This window comes from Idiotropiscis lumnitzeri, chromosome 20, assembly GCF_059441095.1.
Source record: "Idiotropiscis lumnitzeri isolate Australia: NSW breed Sydney's pygmy pipehorse chromosome 20, RoL_Ilum_1.0, whole genome shotgun sequence".
Taxonomy (NCBI): Eukaryota; Metazoa; Chordata; class Actinopteri; order Syngnathiformes; family Syngnathidae; genus Idiotropiscis; species Idiotropiscis lumnitzeri.
Window position 1 is genome coordinate 10,374,150 of NC_142410.1, and position 17,650 is coordinate 10,391,799.

Consider the following 17,650-nt stretch of genomic DNA (forward strand, 5'->3'; position numbering starts at 1 on the left):
TCAGGTTAAAGTATATTAAAGAAAAATGTCTGAATGCTAATATCGTTGCAAAAATAATTTGTTATAATTTTGGGAGCGTATATATATATATATATATATATAATGTGATTTCGTTTTCGTCTCGCAATTAAATCTAGTCTATGAATCATCGCGTAATTTACTGTAGCTTTACCGGATGTTCCTGAACGCAACACGGGCCCCCAGCGGCGCGAGCCAATCAGAATCGAGAAGGCGATTTAAGTTAGACATGACTGCAAAACTGCCGACAGACTGTCGGCCACTTCTCGCTGACTGTCGCTCGCTTCTTTCTGGCCTTCGACGTAAGCACCGCACCGGGCAACAAGTTTGCACCTCGCCTCCGGTGTGGGAGGCATCACCGGGGGCTCAATTTTGTTTTCATTTTATATCTCGTGTTTTTCTTCTTTGTATTCTTTTTATCAGTCAGTCGCGTGGTGCTCAAAACGACTGCCGTTCAAACAGCAGCTCTCTGGTCATAGTTCGCATGTTTTAGTTTCTTTTTGTCTGTTTTTAATGTTTAATTTTGAGCACATCTTCCGAATAATGTCTCAGCCGACGTGTTGTGTCTGACAGCTCCAACATACGCAGGCAACGACCTTCATTGCAGGTATGATACTTTATCGTTTGTTGTGTCTTCACAATAATCAGTAATGGCCATGTAACTACAAATGTTATTATTTTTTTCTTCTTCTAATGGTGGAAGATTTGTGTCGAAACGCTGCGATAACACTGACTCAACGAGTTGCATTAGTTTCCTTCCTTAATCAACATTCGCTGCGCGTTACGGTAGTTGGCACAATAACATGTCTTTTACCGTAATACCTGGTGTAATACGCCTCACTGAATTTCTTGGGATGAGTATTGTATGTTTTGATTTTTTTTTGTCCACCCGCCATGAATCTTTGCAAGGCCACCCTGTTGAGAAAGATGTTGCTGAGTGGTGTTTGTATCTCTTTGCACAGTCCCTGGGTAATCCCTCTCTAAACACTGTGAGAATGCTGTCCTGTGGAGGGGGAGAAGACAAAAAAGAAAAAAACACCTGTAAAAACAAATACCAGTATGTGTGCGGAAGAGTTTGCAGAAGTCATTTGGCAATGTGGCAGTTAGGAATCCAAAGCATGTTTGTACCCAAAAAAAAAAAAAACACAGTGTGCTTTCATATTACGGTTGACAGGGATGACATTTTGCTGCTTAATTATATAGTAAGGCTTGGCTTCGGATTTGAATTTTTTTTAGGGCGGGCTTTTGGAGCGCGTAAATGTGAATCATGGGAATTAATACAGGGCTACTTTAACTTGTAAGTTGCCTGACTTGTCGAGCAAAAAGAAAGAAGTCTGCTAGCTGAACGTTAACAAAATACAAAACGCCAAAGAAGCAAACATGCTGCGGCCTTCTTGGCCTTTACGCAACAGATACTTGAACACAAAAAGTGCAGCAACACTAATCTCACCGGCATATATTCTTTATCCTCTGCGGAAAACGGTTATGCATGATAAGTCTTATTAATTGAATCTTGGGCCTAAGCCCCGCCCTGAGCTGCTGTGTAATTAAAAAAAAAACAATCTTTTTTTTTTTTTTTGTGGGGAGGCTGTATTTACTGTAATGCACATAAAAGGAATCCGCTAAATTTAGCCAATTTGAAAAGAGCTAATATCAACCGGCGAATTTCATGTGGTTCCCCACTGTAAGGAAACCGCTCGACGTCCTAAGGCCTATTGCAGCTCGGATTGTGCAAGTCGTGTTTGTGTTTTTTTTTTTTTTTTTTGTGTGTGATTGTTAGCAGTTGACGCCCAAAGCTCAGTCGCGTGTAGACCAGCACGGGCAGAAAGCAGGCAAGCTGGGAGTGGCTCTTTGACTCGCACAGAACTCGTGTCGTGTACCTGGAGTACCTTTTTCTCTGGCCCAAACAAAGGCACATTGTTGCTGAGCAGAGGTGAGTGTTGTCACTGCGGTGAGTGTTACCACCCGTGTGCGTCTCTCGTGTCATGTGTTGCCCCTGACACAGTATAGCGCCACCTACTGCTGTGGAGGACTCATTCAGTGACATGTTTTTTTATTTTAGTCGTCCCTTAACTATCGGAAGCTGTCACGAGTCCCTGATACCTTCAAATAAGGCCGGTAAAAGCCCCAATGTTCAATGTTTTCGTCATTATTGTATTCAAGGGGTAGTCAACCCCCCGCCCCTCCCCCCCAAAAAATTGCAATAATATGTTCTATGCACCCTCAGTAGTCTAAATATGGCATCCTGATTAATATTTTATATTTATTAAGCAGCAAAATCCACCCGTTTTTAGCCAACTCAGTGAGCGGCCATTTTTTTCGCGTTTCGTCATCTGAAAATGACATCACAGTTGCTCAGATAACGACCAATCGTGGCTCACCTGTTTTCTAAGCAAAAGTTTCGACTTGTGGACCTGCATGGAAAATTTTCTTGTCCGGAACATTTTTGACTTGACTTCCCCTTTAATGTTAATCGATCATCATTATGAACGTACAGCAGTGTGTGTGTATCCAACGGATGGGATTAATCAGTCCCCTAAAAGTAGTTTTGACTTTCTAAAAGGTCGACGTCCGCCCTTTGGGCAATCCTGAAGTATCACCAGAAAGCCGAATGGTCACAACTTTCTATAAAATAAATAAAAAGGTCGCGATGATACCCGCACGTTATTGGTCCGTAACAGTCACGTGTCGGCCCTCTTCATCCGCATCGACACTTGTCAGTTAACATTCTGCAAACGTCTGGTTCGCAATCGTCGGTAGCCAACGAGCGTAAATATTTAGACAATAGCGAGGGGACGTGACCGTGTTAGCAAAAAAGGCGGCTCAGAAAAAGAGCGTGCCAGTCGGTGAGCGGCACTCCGGCCCGTTTGTAAACCCGCGCGATCTGTTAAGAGCGGACCGGCTCCATTTCCAACTGGGCCTCAAAGTGAATTTGGGCTCTGCCTCAAAGTCCTCTTAAACGTTTCATCGTTTCCGTACGTTCACCCAAAGCCGTACAACTTAATACTTGAATGTTTTCAAATCTGAAGTTCAAAGCCAGCGATTTTATAGGCAAAGTCGCCTGTCATCGTTTTACGGCTTTCACGTGCATCGCGGATGTCGCCGGGGAAAAAAAAACAACAAAAAAAAAACGAGACAACACACGCGTAAAGATTTACGTCGGCCGAGCGCCGTCCAAATGTGTCGTGTGTATTTCGCTGATATTCTCAACAAAACTGGCACGGCGCCGCTCGTGAAATCTTTTGAAATCGTCAATCATTGTCGACTCGCGCGGGCCAAGTGGGCTGGCCAAATAAATCAGACGGGGCAACAGTTTACACAAAGCCTCTTGAAGCGTATTTTTCGATGACTCGTCCGTCAGTGTGGCTCGGTTGGTACCGGCCGATGTCGTTCTACGGTTTCCAACGTTGCGACATTTGAATTTATTTGAAGGGTTGCTGGAGCAGAGCGATGTTTGGTAGCCGCGAGTGGGAGGCTGATGTTTTAAAAAGCATGTGTGTCATGAAAAGTCCATTCAAGCGGTGTGTGTGTGTGTGTGTGTGTGTGTGTGTGTGCGCATATGATCCCCCGGTGAGATAAAACCCCATCCAACCCCACCCTTCCCACTCACACACCATTCTGCTTGCTTTTTGAGCCACAGTGTGCCTTTCCTCAGGCGTTTTTTTTTTTTTTTTTTGCGCGCCTCTGGACTTGCGTGTCAGCGTGTCGTCCCCCAAGTGCGAGGGTGTGTGTGTGTGTGTGTACGCTCGCGTTCCCATACGACACGTTTAACGTCTCCTTTCAATGCAGCAAAGAGAAGGCCGGAAACCGAGGACAAAGAAGCGAGTCTGTGTAAAAATAGAGCAAAACACACACACACACACACACACACACCCACACCCCTCTGTGCAAATCCCCCGCAGCTCGATTGACTTCAAATGACTGTATTTTGCAAAATAGATGTTTTGCCTCGATTGTCGTCCACTTGGGTTTGGAAAGAAAAAAAAAAAAAATAATAAAAACACACTCACCTCACCTCTCACCGCCGAAGAAAACAACAGGTGCTGCCCCCTTTGGTTGTTGTGATGTATTACATTGTTATAATGCAAATTATGGAGCGGTATGTTCTCTCTTAAATGGGGAAATGTTTATTTTTATTTTATTTTATTTTTTAAGAACCCGATTCACTTTAGGTCATAAAAATGTCTCTGAGTACGCATGTAAAATCCCAAATCCTGAAAAATCAAGCCGTTCTCTCGGCTCTCAAATGCAGTTAACTGTCAACCAAATGCCACGATGACCTGGAAAACGAAGTACTTTGTCTTATTTTTCCTAGGGGCGCACTTGCAGTGGCTCCATTTTGAGCTTGAAAATAGATCCTGCAGAGTTGCGCTGCGACAACGAGGCACTCTAAAGCGCAAAACCGTCGCCCACACGCTGGAAGTCACATTGGACTTTACAGAAAAAGTCAATACAGTTCGTCGCTTATCTGCTATCGCTCCGTGATGTGCGCGCGCTTATAGCCCACAACGAGGCGCTCTAAAGCGGCAATCATGACCCCATGAAAAAAAAAAAAAAATAGGTCATTGGCGTTTTGACAGATTCTGTTGCGAAGACAAAGCCGAGCGTCGGCATGAGTAACCCGGGGGCCTCGTTATGTCAACCGACTCACGGCCGGCTGGCTCCAGTCGGCGGGAGTTCTGGTAAAACGGATTGGAGGGAGTTGACATCCGGGTACGAGTTGGGAGCGCTGGATTAGTCTTTGGCCCTGGTCAATCGCCCCCCCCCCCCCCCCCCTTCCTTGCCCCTCCTCCTCTTCCTGTCTTCTCCGGCAGCTGATCTTGTCCTCTTGCCGCCCCTCCGACGCCACACGAGGCCTGCATGGCACCTCGGAGACATATGGGCCACAAAGCCACCACCGCCCCTCCCCCAACATCATCAACCCCCCCCCGCCCCCCCACAAAGGCCCGTTCTCTTCAGCCTACTTTCCTTCTCTTCTCCCTTCATGGTCCTGACAGCACACACACACTTTCATCCTCCTTCCTCCCCGAGTACTTTGTTCCTTCCTTCCTCTGTCACTATAACGCTTTTTGCTCTCACTGCTCTCGCCAGCGGAGAGGTGAGTCATGTGATTGAGGGGGGGCGGGGGGGGGTGATTTGGACAAACACCCTTTTTGAAGCGTTCCATTTACGCGGTCACATTTCAACGGGATGAAGTTTTCCACCCCACCGTTGTGATTAAAAGCCAGCAGGTCGGACACTTAAACGTCTGTGATTGCTTTTTAATGCGATGCACATTGGCGCCTCAGCGTGAGGCCGATTGTTGTGAGAGGGTGGCTTCAAAACTGTGACACGGGTCGACCAGACACCCCCCCCACCCCCTCCGCCCGTGTTGTTTTCGGATAAATCTGATTAGTTCAAAATGGTGGCTCGGGGGCGGATGACTGTTCTCACCGGTTGGTCATGTGACCCTTTTGCGGTCCATCAGGGTTGAATCGAATTTTTTTTTTGTGTGTAAGATTTCACTTGGACTCCAAAACGCTACCGTCTTTGTCGTCCCTGCTTTCCGTGCGCTGCCTTTTTGGTTTTCTCAGCAAAAGGAAGTTTCCATTCTCTGTGTGTTCCCTCCAGGAAGAATGTGTCAGGACCCGACTGCATTCAACTGCATCCTCTCGCCTTTTTTTTTTTTTTTTTTTTCGCACGGCATATCCCAAAGTCTCTGCTTAGTTTGCTGAAGCATCCTTTGGATGCTCTGAAGTTTTTGTTGGAAAAGATGGACTGAAAAGAAACCATTTTTTGTCGCTTTTGATGCCAATGTGACGTTTAGCAACCTCTTCAAGCGTTGCTCATTAGAGGAAAAACACCTGGTATACGTATGGTTTCTCTCACCCCCCCCATAGCCAAGATCCCATTTTTTTTTTCTCATAAGAAACCGCAGTTTATGAGTTGGGCGTCTCCAACATTCCTTTTGTCCTCCTGTGCGGCCGTGAATTGTGAAAGAGGAAAAAGAAAATGTGGAGCAGTCGGCTTTAGGTGGGCTGCCTGGTCCAAATTGTAAATGCAGCTTTGCAAAGTACGCGGAATAACGTCAGCGGGCGGCACAGCGTTCCAAAGTCGACCTGAGCGCCGAAGTCACCCAACGGCACCGTGGCTGACTTGCATCTTATCGCCGCATCTTGAATTCTTGCAAACCTGTTGCGTCTTGTGGCGTTTGCCCGCCGAGTTATTCGTGATCCCTCTCGGACGGACCTCCCGTTTGTCGGTGCGCTTCGTATCTGTTGAACGGCGTCTCAATCGCCTCGGGACGTCGAGTGCGACTTGGTGGCACGGTCAGGAAGCGTCAGACTTGACTTTTGTGCAACACGGATCTTCCTCCCTTTCGCCAGTAACGCCGGGGGGGTTAAAAGCGCCCCCCCCCCCCCCTCACGCACCCCCGTGACTGTCAGGAGAGGATTCCATTTGTTTGTATGCCCTAGAGGAGCAGAAATAAAGCAGCCCTTTCTGAATTTGCTGGTCAAACTGGTATCGGCGCATACCTGCCGACACGGATAAGGAAGGTTGTCCAAAAAAAAAAAAAAAAAACAGAGCACTTGTCAACATGGGTCCTATTTTTTATTTATTTTTTTTTAAATCGGGTCAAAAGCATGAGTCACTTTTAACGCTCAGAATAACAGCGGCACCTTCCAAACCAACTTTCCCCAACGTCCTCGCTCAAGCCTTTAAGTGTGCCGTTTTGCACTCCTTTTTAAGGAAACAAACGGAGGCGACTTATGTAAGCTCGTGCCTACTCCTGAAATCGACATTCAGCCTGCGGATCCTTTTTTTTTTTTGCCTTCTTAAGGCAATTCACAAGGATAGGAGTGACGTGAGCAAAGTGTTCCGAAAGCCCCGGCAAAGTAAGTCTGCTTTATTTGAGATTTGTTTGTGTCGTTTTGCAACGACTGCTGACCTCACCCCGGCGAGCCTTATTCGGTGCTGAAACAATGACCAAAAAGTGTCAACATGTTGCTCTTTAGAAGCCGCGTGCAGTGGCGTCACAAGATTCTTTTACACAGCAGGGCTCGAGGCTTTTTGCACTTGGGGCGCTTCACTTTTTTTTTTTTTTTTTTAACACCACAGTCTTTCAGGTTCTCTATTTTATTATTTATTTTTTACTTAACTCATTTACTGCCATTGACGGCTCAAGACGTCAAAGATCCTTTTTTTTTTTTTTTTTTTTACTCCGCTTGTAGTGAGTGAATTAAAGGGGATGTCAACCCCCCCCCCAAAAAAAAACATCGGCATAATATGTCTCATGTGCCTTCGCGCATCAAAACGAGGCATTGTGATTAATATCGCGTTGGTGGAAGATGACGAAAGCAGAAAAATCCACCAGTTTTTTTTTTTTTGCCATCCCAGCGGGCGGCCATTTTGCCTCTGAAATCCCCTGAAAATGACATCACGCTTGCTCAGCTAACGACCAATCACGGTTCACCTTTTGACGGAAGCTGAGCCCCGAGCAACTGTGATGTCATTTTCAGTGGACAGCAAGTGCCAAAATGGCCGCCCTCTGCGCCAATCTCAACTCGACTCCTCCGCGTCACATATTCCAATTTTGCACAAAGTCCGTGTGAAAGGGGCTCCGGTTGATCCTCCGCTGTGTTTTGTCAAGTGGGGGAGGATTACGAGGGGTCAGGGCGAGCACTGGAATATTTCACGGCCTTATTACTCTAAAGAGAGCGAAACCCGATTCGGGCTTGTTTTCGCTGCCCAGCAGGTGGTCATGAGTCAGCGCGAGGGCTTGTGAGATTTCTTCAGGCTCCACTTGTGTCAGAACAGAAAATGTTCTCGGGCGAAGCTAATTGAGTCCACTTTATGAGCGTGCTCAGCTTTGCTTAAACACGCTCAACCCCCCCCCCCCCCCCCCCGTTGACTCGGCCGCTCTCATTACGCTCAAAATTCCTCCCTTGCCATTTACACACCGTAAACGCAACTCATGTGCAGCATCTCACTTCGCGGCGGCCCGAAGCATGTCGAGCTGGAAGGACGAGCGTCTGTGGAAATCCCAATCCCCCCCCCCCCCTTCTCCTCCCGCTCCCCCCTCGGTGTGGAACAAACAGAGAAAGTGCCGTTGTCTGCTCTTCAAATATTCAGTGGAACAAAAAGTGAGCTCATCACGGCATTTTAATTCGCTTAACCACCTTCTTTTTTTTTTGGGTCAAGTTGTCAAAATGTTATTGAATATTCCGCAAAATGTCAAAACGGGCCGATTATTTTTACAGCTTTGCATCACCAAAGTCGGAAGACAAATTGAGAGTTTCTCATGCGTGACGTTTGGATCGTGATCGAGAGGCGATGAGAGACCACAAGTAGGCGCTGGGGTAAAATGTTTTTTTCTTTTTTCTTTTTCTTTTCCAATCGGTTGCCGGAATTGACGTGAAGTCTCCGAGCGGAGCTGACTGACATCATTGTCGCAGGGGGCTGTGAGCTGACTAAAAAGCGCCGCAGCTGAGCAAACTGTGGCCGGTTCACTCGGGAACGCTGCGTGTCATTTTCAATCGAGTTTGACTTCGCTCTTTGAGAGGCAGATGTTCGAAGCCCACTCAGACAATTCTGTTCCATTGATGTCTTTCTGATTTTTTTTTTTTTTTTTTCCCCCTCAGTGCTGTCATTTCGATGGAGTGAGACTTCGGATTTATTTGGTCTCGGCTTCTGAGCGAATCAGCGATCTTCTTTCGATCCACTGCCCGAGCTTCATCCTCATCACCGTCGCCCGAGTGCCAAATGGACGCCATCGAAACCTTGCAGAGCTCCGCCCCCGAGACCAAAGCGGAACGGATCGCCCGCTACAAAGCCGAGCGGAGGCGGGAGCTGGCCGAGCGCTACGGCACCTCTGACGAATTCACCTCCAAGTACGTCCGCAGTCGGGACAGGAAAATTGCCGATTCGTCTGAAACGGCAGCCAAGGAGAAGGAAAAATGTGAGGATAATGACTCGGAGCAAACGTACTCCAGGAGAGGCCCGAAGAGTAAAGTCGATATCGACGCCGATATCAAAGCCGATGACGGGATGGAGAAAAGCGCTGACCTCAAACGGGGCACTCGTGTGACTTCGCAAACGGACGATCAGCCTTCCGTCGAGACGTCATCCAATTTAAGGTGAGTTTGTTACGGATCGAAAGAATTCATTCCAAAAAAATATCTTTCTGGCTTTTTTTTTTCATACATGAATTTGATTGATCAAAAACACCAGTTGCTGACCCAAAAGTAGAGAATTATTATTATTTTTTTAATATCCATTGAAAAACGCACTTGACAAAACGCCGATTAAAAAAAATTCCGCAGACGCGACCGAGTTCAAACAAACAGAAAACGCGTCAATGTCCCTCTTCGTCAATCACAAACGTGCTCCGTTTTCGTGCCGCTTTGTTTGACATTTCCCAAAAGTCCAATTAAGACATGAGCAGAAACAAATGTTCATTTGCAGTTACTGTGAAATGCCGTTGGGGATAAAATATTCCCCAATTGGCAAAAAAGTGTTTCAAGCGCTCCCAAGTGCTTATTTAAGATTGCGTGGAAGTGGGAAAGCCGGCAAAAAAAAGTGCAACTCTGCGCATGTTTTGGGGCGAGGGCGATATTGAGCCTTGACGTCAACACATCTGCTAGCGTTTCCTAAAGTGGCCATGTGCTCCGAGCGTTATTTACATTCGCCGCCGTGTGTTTTCCTGCATGGACACGCGAGAAGCTCGCCGGGTTTGACTTGAACGTCCTCCGAGTGGGGGGGGACTTTGCAAGTGTTTTCATTGGACGTGTTCAATCACGCCGAGGATTCTGCAACGCACGCATAGCCCGACTTGTCTGTTCTCGACCCCAAAAAAAAACAAAAAAAAAAAAAACAGCCCCCCCGGGGGGGAGACGTGAGTGAGATTCCAACATAGTTTGGAGCTCACGGGCAAAAGTGGCACGGCAATTGTGCCAAGTCTTCATGCCTGCTGGCTAATCAAGCGAGATATTCGGAGAAGCGTGATTGATGAGTTTTTCAAAGACGCGTCCCGACACGAAGCAGTTACAGTAAATTTTCTCGGACTAATTTGCGACTCGATTTGCGTTCCGCGCCGAGATTGCGCGTAGCAACAACCTAGTTTGACTGGCGTGTTCATTGTGAGGAAAGCGACGCACGTAATTACTGGACCTTGTATGGTGAGATGTTTGCAGGCCTGCGCTACAGAAATAGCACAAAGGAAACAAGAGCGCCGTTCTCCCAGTGATCATTTGGGCTGTCACTGAACATGTTTATCGGACCTCAACAGGAATCCTGCGAAGCGCAACTGCGCTTCTTCGTTGTGTTGCGGAGGACTTGACTCCCAAATATGTAGAATAGTCCAAAAAGTACAATCGATAATCACATCAAACACAATTTTTGTTCAGTGCTCCGTCTGTTTTTAACAAAATAAATTAACGGCATAAAATGACGTTTAGTTTACAACGGAATGCCGACGCTTGGAGAAAAGCCAACACTTGGGCTAGATTTCCGTTTGCATTTGTATTCATTGTGCTGATCTATTGGGAGCCGTACACACCTCTCACCGCACTCTCAATTAACATACAACATGGTACAAAAAAAAAAAAAAAAAATAGGGTAAAGTGTGTTTGCTTCAAGTTGCTTATTAGTGTCTCGCTTCTAAAAATGTCCAACATTTTTGGAATGTCCTACACAACAATGAAACGGCAAATGCAGAGGGACAATACCCAAAGCAGCTCTTAAAGTCAAAAAGTTTTTTGGTGGGCGTATCTTCTCATTATCGGCATCATTTTGGTCATGCAACAACGCTAATGCGCTGTCGTCGTTTGGCCCCAAACGCAATCCTCGTGTGCACTTATTTCATCAAGTGTTGGCCCGCTGTGACATAATCTGAAATAGGACAAGAGAGAGGCAGTTCAATAAAAAGTGTTGGACGGACGACTCACTTACCGTGAATATAATGCATGTTTCGTTTTTTTTTTTTTTTTTTTTTGTGCTGGCATATCGCCGGTAGCCGCAGCCAACCCTATTCTGAAATCCATGCTGTAATTACCTCACGACAAAACTTTTTTTTTTTTCCCTTCCCCTCCCCCTCCCTTACAAAATAAAACCAAAATGGATGTCTGCACAAGCATTATTTTTAAAAGCTTTTTTTTTTTTTTTTTTTTTTCCCCCCCGGCCTTTTGTCGGCACGCCAATCCTGACTCGTCTTTCCTCGGCAACCTCTGACCCCGCCCAGCTGCCCACCACCACCGCCGATGCTTGTGCGTCTGTCCCCTCCTCCTGTTACATCACTGCTGCTACCCCAACCGGCAGCTGCCGCCTGCGTCCATATTTAAACGCCCGCTACTTTAAGACCAAGCGGTCTTTTTGTGTGGGATGCCCTTGGCTTTACTTTTTCCATTTTTATTTATTTATTTATTTATTTTTTGTGCGATTGCTGTCTGATATCTGTCGTCACATCAATGTGTTGAAGTGAGCTCATGCGTCTTCTTGCTCTCTCTCTTTCTCGCCTAGGCATCTGGCCGCTGATGACATAGACACGTCAAAAGGTAAGAAGAACGTTCTCCACGCTTTCACTTTTTTGGAAGCCGGAGCCCCATTGAACGAGCTGTTCACTTGCTTTTGGCTCGCTCCGACATGCGCTATACGTTCATGCAGTTGTTTCCAAATTCCCAAAAGGTGTTTTGGCACTGGTTGGCTCCAATGTTAGGTCATGTCTTATGCAACGGGTCTACCTGTGAGAGTCGTAAACCAAATTGGGAGTCTAGTGACGAGAGTGTTGCAATTTTTTTTTTTTGTGAACTGCTGATTTATTTTTTATTTAATTTAGTTATAATAATAATTGACATCCACTAAAAAAATAAATAAATTAACAAAATAAATAAATAAAATAAAAATAAATAAATAAAATCCAATTCCTGTTTTATTCCACAAGATGGCGCCACAGCAAGATTTGCAAATAAAGTAATGTTGCTAGCCAATACAGCAGCACTGAACTTACTCAAATTCCTCAAGTAGTGTTCAAGATTTTCCGTCGAGTCGCCTTGAACGATGCGGACTTGTTTATCATATTCCAATATGTTATTATTTATTGTTGTGCCGCTTTCAAAGGCACTTCCGACCGCAACGTCTGGAGTCGGGGCTCCCGTTCGCGCCTGTGGGCTTGCTCGCGATATGCGTGACAGATGTTCAACGGCGAAGCGCGATGATTTCATTGCTCCGGATCGAGCGTGTGTGGCAGTCTTGTGCAACGCGTCTTATTTGCTGAAGTCGTGAAGTTCGTTTCTTGAGAGTGATGATATTCGTGAGGGTTTTTCATCGGCGGGGGGTGTCGTCAAACGACGTTGTGTGCTGAATTGCTCGGCCCTCCGCAAAGTCGCGGTAGAGTGGAAGTAGGTCGTGCAGTCGCGAGTCGATTGATGGCTCAGGAAGGAAACGGTGAAGTCGTCTTCTTGGCCCGGTGATGCCGTCGTAAAGATTCAAGATGACATCAGAAGCCGAAATGGAATCGGCTCTCTGCAGTGCTTTCGCCACTAAATCTCAATCCACTCCGAGACGGGCGGAATGATTGAAAGCGTCATTTGAAACGCTTGGACCGAAACGGCAAATGGAATTTGACTTTTTTTTTTATTTATTTTTTTTTATTATTATTTCTTTCACTCTAGCTCATTTAGTCGAACGCTTTCTTTGGATAAAGGCCACGCCAGTAAAATGGCACGCTTGTCGAGCAATAAAACACTCTTTGCGGTGAGGGATCGACATTTAGGGTGTTGACGGAAGACAACGCTTTGCCACCCCACACATAAGAGAAGACTACTCTTCTTGAAAAGAAAAAAAAAAATTATAACTCAAAGCCTTAATCTCTCGCCATGCACGAGCCTTGCCAGGAGTCATTGATGCCCCTTCCAAAAAAATATTTTATAATTTCCTCTCTTAATCATTGCCACCCCAAATAGTCCCACAAACTATGACCCAAAACAGTTTGTCATTTCCAACTCATCTTGATTTGATTAGGTGGGGAAAAAAAAAAAAAAAAAAAAAAAAAAAAAAACGCAAAAATTGTGTGTCGACTCTCCGTAACTGCCGCGGACGACACGGGCTAAACTTCGCTCGTACGTGACGCACAAAATGCTTGTGAGATGCATCACTTCAACATGGTGCCTTGAGATGCGGCTTTAATTCGCACCGTGACCATGCTTGTATCTCAAGGCACATGTATCTCAAATCATCTTTACTTCCTATTTTTTTAAAAAAACCAAAACAATTTAGAGCAATGACAATGTGCAATTAATCTGTCGTTGTCTTCCTTCAAAGAACACCAAAATTGGGGGTTGGTTGCTTTACATACGCACCACTCCCCCAAATGATTGATTTTCATTTTCAGTCTCTGCGCCGCGCACCACTTTTGTTGTCTAAACCTAATTAACTTGTCAATCATTGGCGAGCCACTCCCTAAAAAGCCTCCCAAAGAAAATCAAATAATGGTCGTGCTGCTTTTGTCTGAGCTGCTCGCACGCATAACACGCCGCAGCTTTTTTGCCGATGCTGCGTCGAGAGAAGGAGTTGTCCTACTTGTGACAACGAGCAGTGTCAGCATCTCCTCTGAAGCCGAAGCGGGACGTTTCATCGCTCACTTGTCACTGAGATTAGCCGTCTCGCCCAGTGAGTGAGCGAGAGAGAGAGAGGGAGAGGTGGAGGGAGAGAGAGAGAGAGCGAGGGAGAGAGAGAGGGAGAGGGAGAGGTAGAAAGATAGAGAGAGGGAGAGGTGGAGGGAGGCAGAGAGAGAGAGAGGGAGAGAGAGAGAGAGAGTGAGCGAGAGAGAGAGTGAGCGAGAGAGAGAGAGAGAGAGAGAGAGAGGGGAGAGGGAGAGGTGGAGGGAGGCAGAGAGGGAGAGAGAGAGGGAGAGGGAGAGAGAGAGAGAGAGAGAGAGTGAGCGAGAGAGAGAGAGAGCGAGCGAGAGAGAGAGAGAGAGAGAGGGGAGAGCTCCTCTGAGATTGCGACGATATACTCAAAAGTGTTGTGTACCTGCTGAGAGGAGGAGGGAATCTATAAAAAATAAATAAATAAAAGGATGCAACATTTGGAGTGTATTCCTGCACGCAGCTGCCTTGCGTCATTCAAGCCCTGGGGTCCGTTTTTTAAGACCTTGTAAGCATCCCTGCTCATTAAGCATCGAGGCGGCTTTTGGCAGCCGCGTCGCTCGTGCTGGCTTGACCATGTTTGGGCCCGAGCGGCTCCCCGACTGCGAGGGCGCCAAATGGCCATCTTGGAGCCCGAAAGACGAACGTGCGACCGACCGCCTTCAAAATAAGAAATGGCCCTCTTGCTGTTGTTTCTTTCAGTTGATCGCCACACTTGGGACAAGCGGAGTCATACAGACAAGATGTCGCTTCAGGTAGGGCATCATTTAGTTATTTAGTTATTTATTTGTGTTATCTAGCATGTGAACACAAATGTGAATTTTTTCTTTTTTTTTCTTTTTTTTTTGTGTGTGTTTAACGCAAAAGTAAGCCCAGCATGGGTCATTATGTTCGTCACAAAATAATGTCGCTCCAATTATTTATCCTTAATTTGTATGTACATTTTTTTTTAACCACATTTTCCAAGAACATATTTCATTCCCCTCAAGACCCTAAATGAAGTCCGAAAAGACTCGGAAGACTGCCAAGGTCGCTCACAATCACGCAAATTTCAAAAAGGATGGCGTGAACACAATGACAGCGAGTTCATTTCAACAGTTTGTGATTCATTATTTGCTTTCCAGCGCAACCTGAGATTGCTCGCAAATCACGCGATGGGAAGCTGTTCCGCACCTGGTTGCGCGCTTGGCCAAAGTCATGACACACAGAAAAAAAAACGCAGCCTGACGTTCACTTTTGGAGCGCTCACTGGGACATTTGGGGACGTAAGCTTGCACTAAAAAATTTTGGAGATTTCGGGGGTTTTCCCAGGCGGCTTATGTTTCCGAAGTAAGGTCGGATGTAAATAGCTGTTCTCGCTTGCCCTTCACCGAGCAGGAGCCGTGCCAAGCTTGGCCAAGTGAAGCCAGATGGCAATAAATTAAAAGAAATAATCATTCAAAATTCAAATTCATCTCTGACATTCCCTTAGGATCCATATTCAATCGTAAATGGAAATAATAATAATAATTAAAAAAGAAGAAAAAAATGGGTCAAAAGTTTCTTCAGTGCGAAAAATGCCGCGCTTGCATGGCTTATCTCCCCTCGTAAATCACGTTGCCGCCCGACGCTTTGAACTCTGATCAATGGGACGACCCGTGCCTGACTCAAGAAAAGGGGCGGGGCCTCCCTCATTCATGTTCTTTATCAAGATTTTTTTTTAATTTTTTTATTTCGCTCATATTCACACTGCAAGCTTTTCTTTTCCTTTTTGTTTTGTCCCGAAGGATCAGGAGGATGGAAGCGGCCGTCATGGCGGCAGAGTGAAGCGGCAGCTGCTTGACGACGCGAATAAAGAGGAAACGCCGAGCCGGTAAGATTTAAAAAAAAAAAAACTGTTGAGCTTGAGTAAGCGTTTAATAACTACTTAGTGATTTTTAAGATTGCGAAATTAAACTTTTTTTTTTTTTAGCTATTTTTGTTTCAGACCTTTTTCCCGCCTAAGTGAAATTTTGCTGTTCTATTAGCAGACCATTTGGATTCACATCAACTTTTTTTTCTTTCGCCCAGTTTTCGCTGCGTGGTCCAATCAGAACGCAGCAGCTCACTTTGACACACCAACTCGGCCGCGCAAACAGATAACGGAGGTCATTCCAGGCCATCGAACGCTCCGTCTCGAGCGAATAACCCCGAGCGCCTGGACCTCGGCCAAGCCCAGTGGCCCAGAAACGGTTACGTTTTCAGCAACCTTTGCGTTGAACTCTTTGCCGTCGTCAATACGGCGGGAAAATGCGATTCGCTGTCGGGGAAGAGGTGCATTCAATGGTCCCTAAAATGAGCCTTGCTGCTTTTTTTTGCATATTGTTGCCAAAGGCGGAATCAACCGGACCGACCTGTCGAGCTTCTTCTCGTGCCACGCTCTCGATTTGATCTTTACACGCTCGCCATGGTGATCGCAATCTGAATGGCTGGCATAGCCGAAGCTTTTAGCACGTTGACCTTTGCACAGCAAAGTGTGTCCTTAACGAAGGTTAAAGGCCTATTTTATTTATTTATTTATTTATTTAAGTCATCGACGTTGTCACCAAAATGTTTCCATCTCTCACACTGTACCCCTTGTTGTTTTTCTTCAGGTTGTCAGGTCAGAACAGCTCTAGTTATTAATTACGCCATTTGGGCTGGGTTTAAAAAAAAACGCAGAATTTCGGCCAATTTTCTCATGCGTTCACCATTAATTTATTTATTTATTTTTATTTATTTTTTTATGACTTTGAGGAATTGCAGAATTCCAAAACACTCCAAAAGGGACGCCAATGAGCCGGGAGACATGCCAGGATTTGCTCTGGTGTTCTCGTCCTCATTAGGACTGTTTACAGTCATCCTGTTCCTGCGCTGACATTGACGAGCGCCCATTACTGTTCGTGCGGCGCATCGAGCGATTCATTAGTGGAGTTGAGATGGAGAATTTCTGTAAGCCTGAAGGAAACCTTAATAACAGATAACAGATGCTGTGATAGCAGACGAGGGGGCTTAAGCGCCCCCCCCCTCCCCCTTTTGCCGAGTTTCCCTGTGTGTCATCATGTTTAGGCAGCGATGTTTCCATAAAAATTGGGCACACAACAGCCAACGTGTTATTTCTCTCCGCAGCAAAGAAATGGAAGAGGAAGACACTGTGGAAGAACCTTCGTTGAAGGAGCAACGAGAAGCGGCCGACGAAATAAAGGTCGGTGTTTCCCCGCATTTTCCTTTTAACTTGCACACGATGGTTTTCATCGCCAGGCCCTCGGCGGATTCTGTTTTTTTAATTGGCTGGCTTGATTGATGTACGCAGTGTTCTTTATGGCGCGGATATGTCATTTGGAAGAAGGCGCGCATTCTTCCAGTGGAGCGTCATCGCATACTTTCTTCTTATGGCAAACATTAATCTCACGTTTAAAGCTCGTAAATCAGATCTCGCTTGTGACCTTTGATCTCCGGTAGGACGCCTGCTGTGCTCCCGGCTGCGCTAATGGCATATAATCTTTTGCATGTTGAAAAACACGTTTGTTTGTTTTTTAATTGACGACAGTGGACCCCCGTTTCCTGAAAAATGCACCATAGGTGAAAATCTGATGAAAACCTTTTTAAATTCTTAAGACGTGTTTTAATGCGTTTGTTCTTCAGTCATCCATTCTCGCACAATTCTCCAAATTCGAGGCCAGAGTGTCGTTTCAAAAAGATGGTGTGATGTCCTAGCTTCGTGCTACGTCATAATGTGAAACGTCATAGGCAGGCTAGCGGGAATTAGCGTTGCTTTGAAAACCTTCAGACAGCGGCTTTCTTGAACACGCAGAGCAGCCACACAAACAAACGGAGCATGCAACATTCCTCATAGCCTTGAGACAATTTGTGATTTTGCGCTAAATTAAAAAAATTTTAAATAAAATAGAATGAATTCATACTGTAAAATTCCATTGAAACTCAAAAAAAAAAAAAAAAAAAAGTGAAATGTGATTCCCACGTTCCTATCAGGCTGCAGGCATTTTCCCACA

The 17,650-nt window shown here is 45.8% G+C and overlaps 1 protein-coding gene across 3 annotated transcripts in view; it reads left to right on the forward strand.

Annotated features, from left to right (window-relative positions):
• Positions 1 to 250: 250 nt before the first annotated feature.
• The window catches only part of svild (supervillin d), a 29,714-nt gene continuing 12,314 nt past the window's right edge, over positions 251 to 17,650 (forward strand). The window contains exons 1-7 of one of the 3 annotated variants that reach the window (XM_088284519.1): positions 251 to 625; positions 1,799 to 1,951; positions 8,640 to 9,134; positions 11,515 to 11,549; positions 14,343 to 14,395; positions 15,407 to 15,492; positions 16,767 to 16,842. In XM_088284519.1, coding sequence (XP_088140645.1) covers positions 8,761 to 9,134; positions 11,515 to 11,549; positions 14,343 to 14,395; positions 15,407 to 15,492; positions 16,767 to 16,842 — 624 coding nt within the window. In that variant the 5' untranslated portion in view covers positions 251 to 625; positions 1,799 to 1,951; positions 8,640 to 8,760. The remainder of the gene's footprint in view (positions 626 to 1,798; positions 1,952 to 8,639; positions 9,135 to 11,514; positions 11,550 to 14,342; positions 14,396 to 15,406; positions 15,493 to 16,766; positions 16,843 to 17,650) is intronic. The other 2 variants (XM_088284520.1, XM_088284518.1) reach the window with 2 other exon arrangements.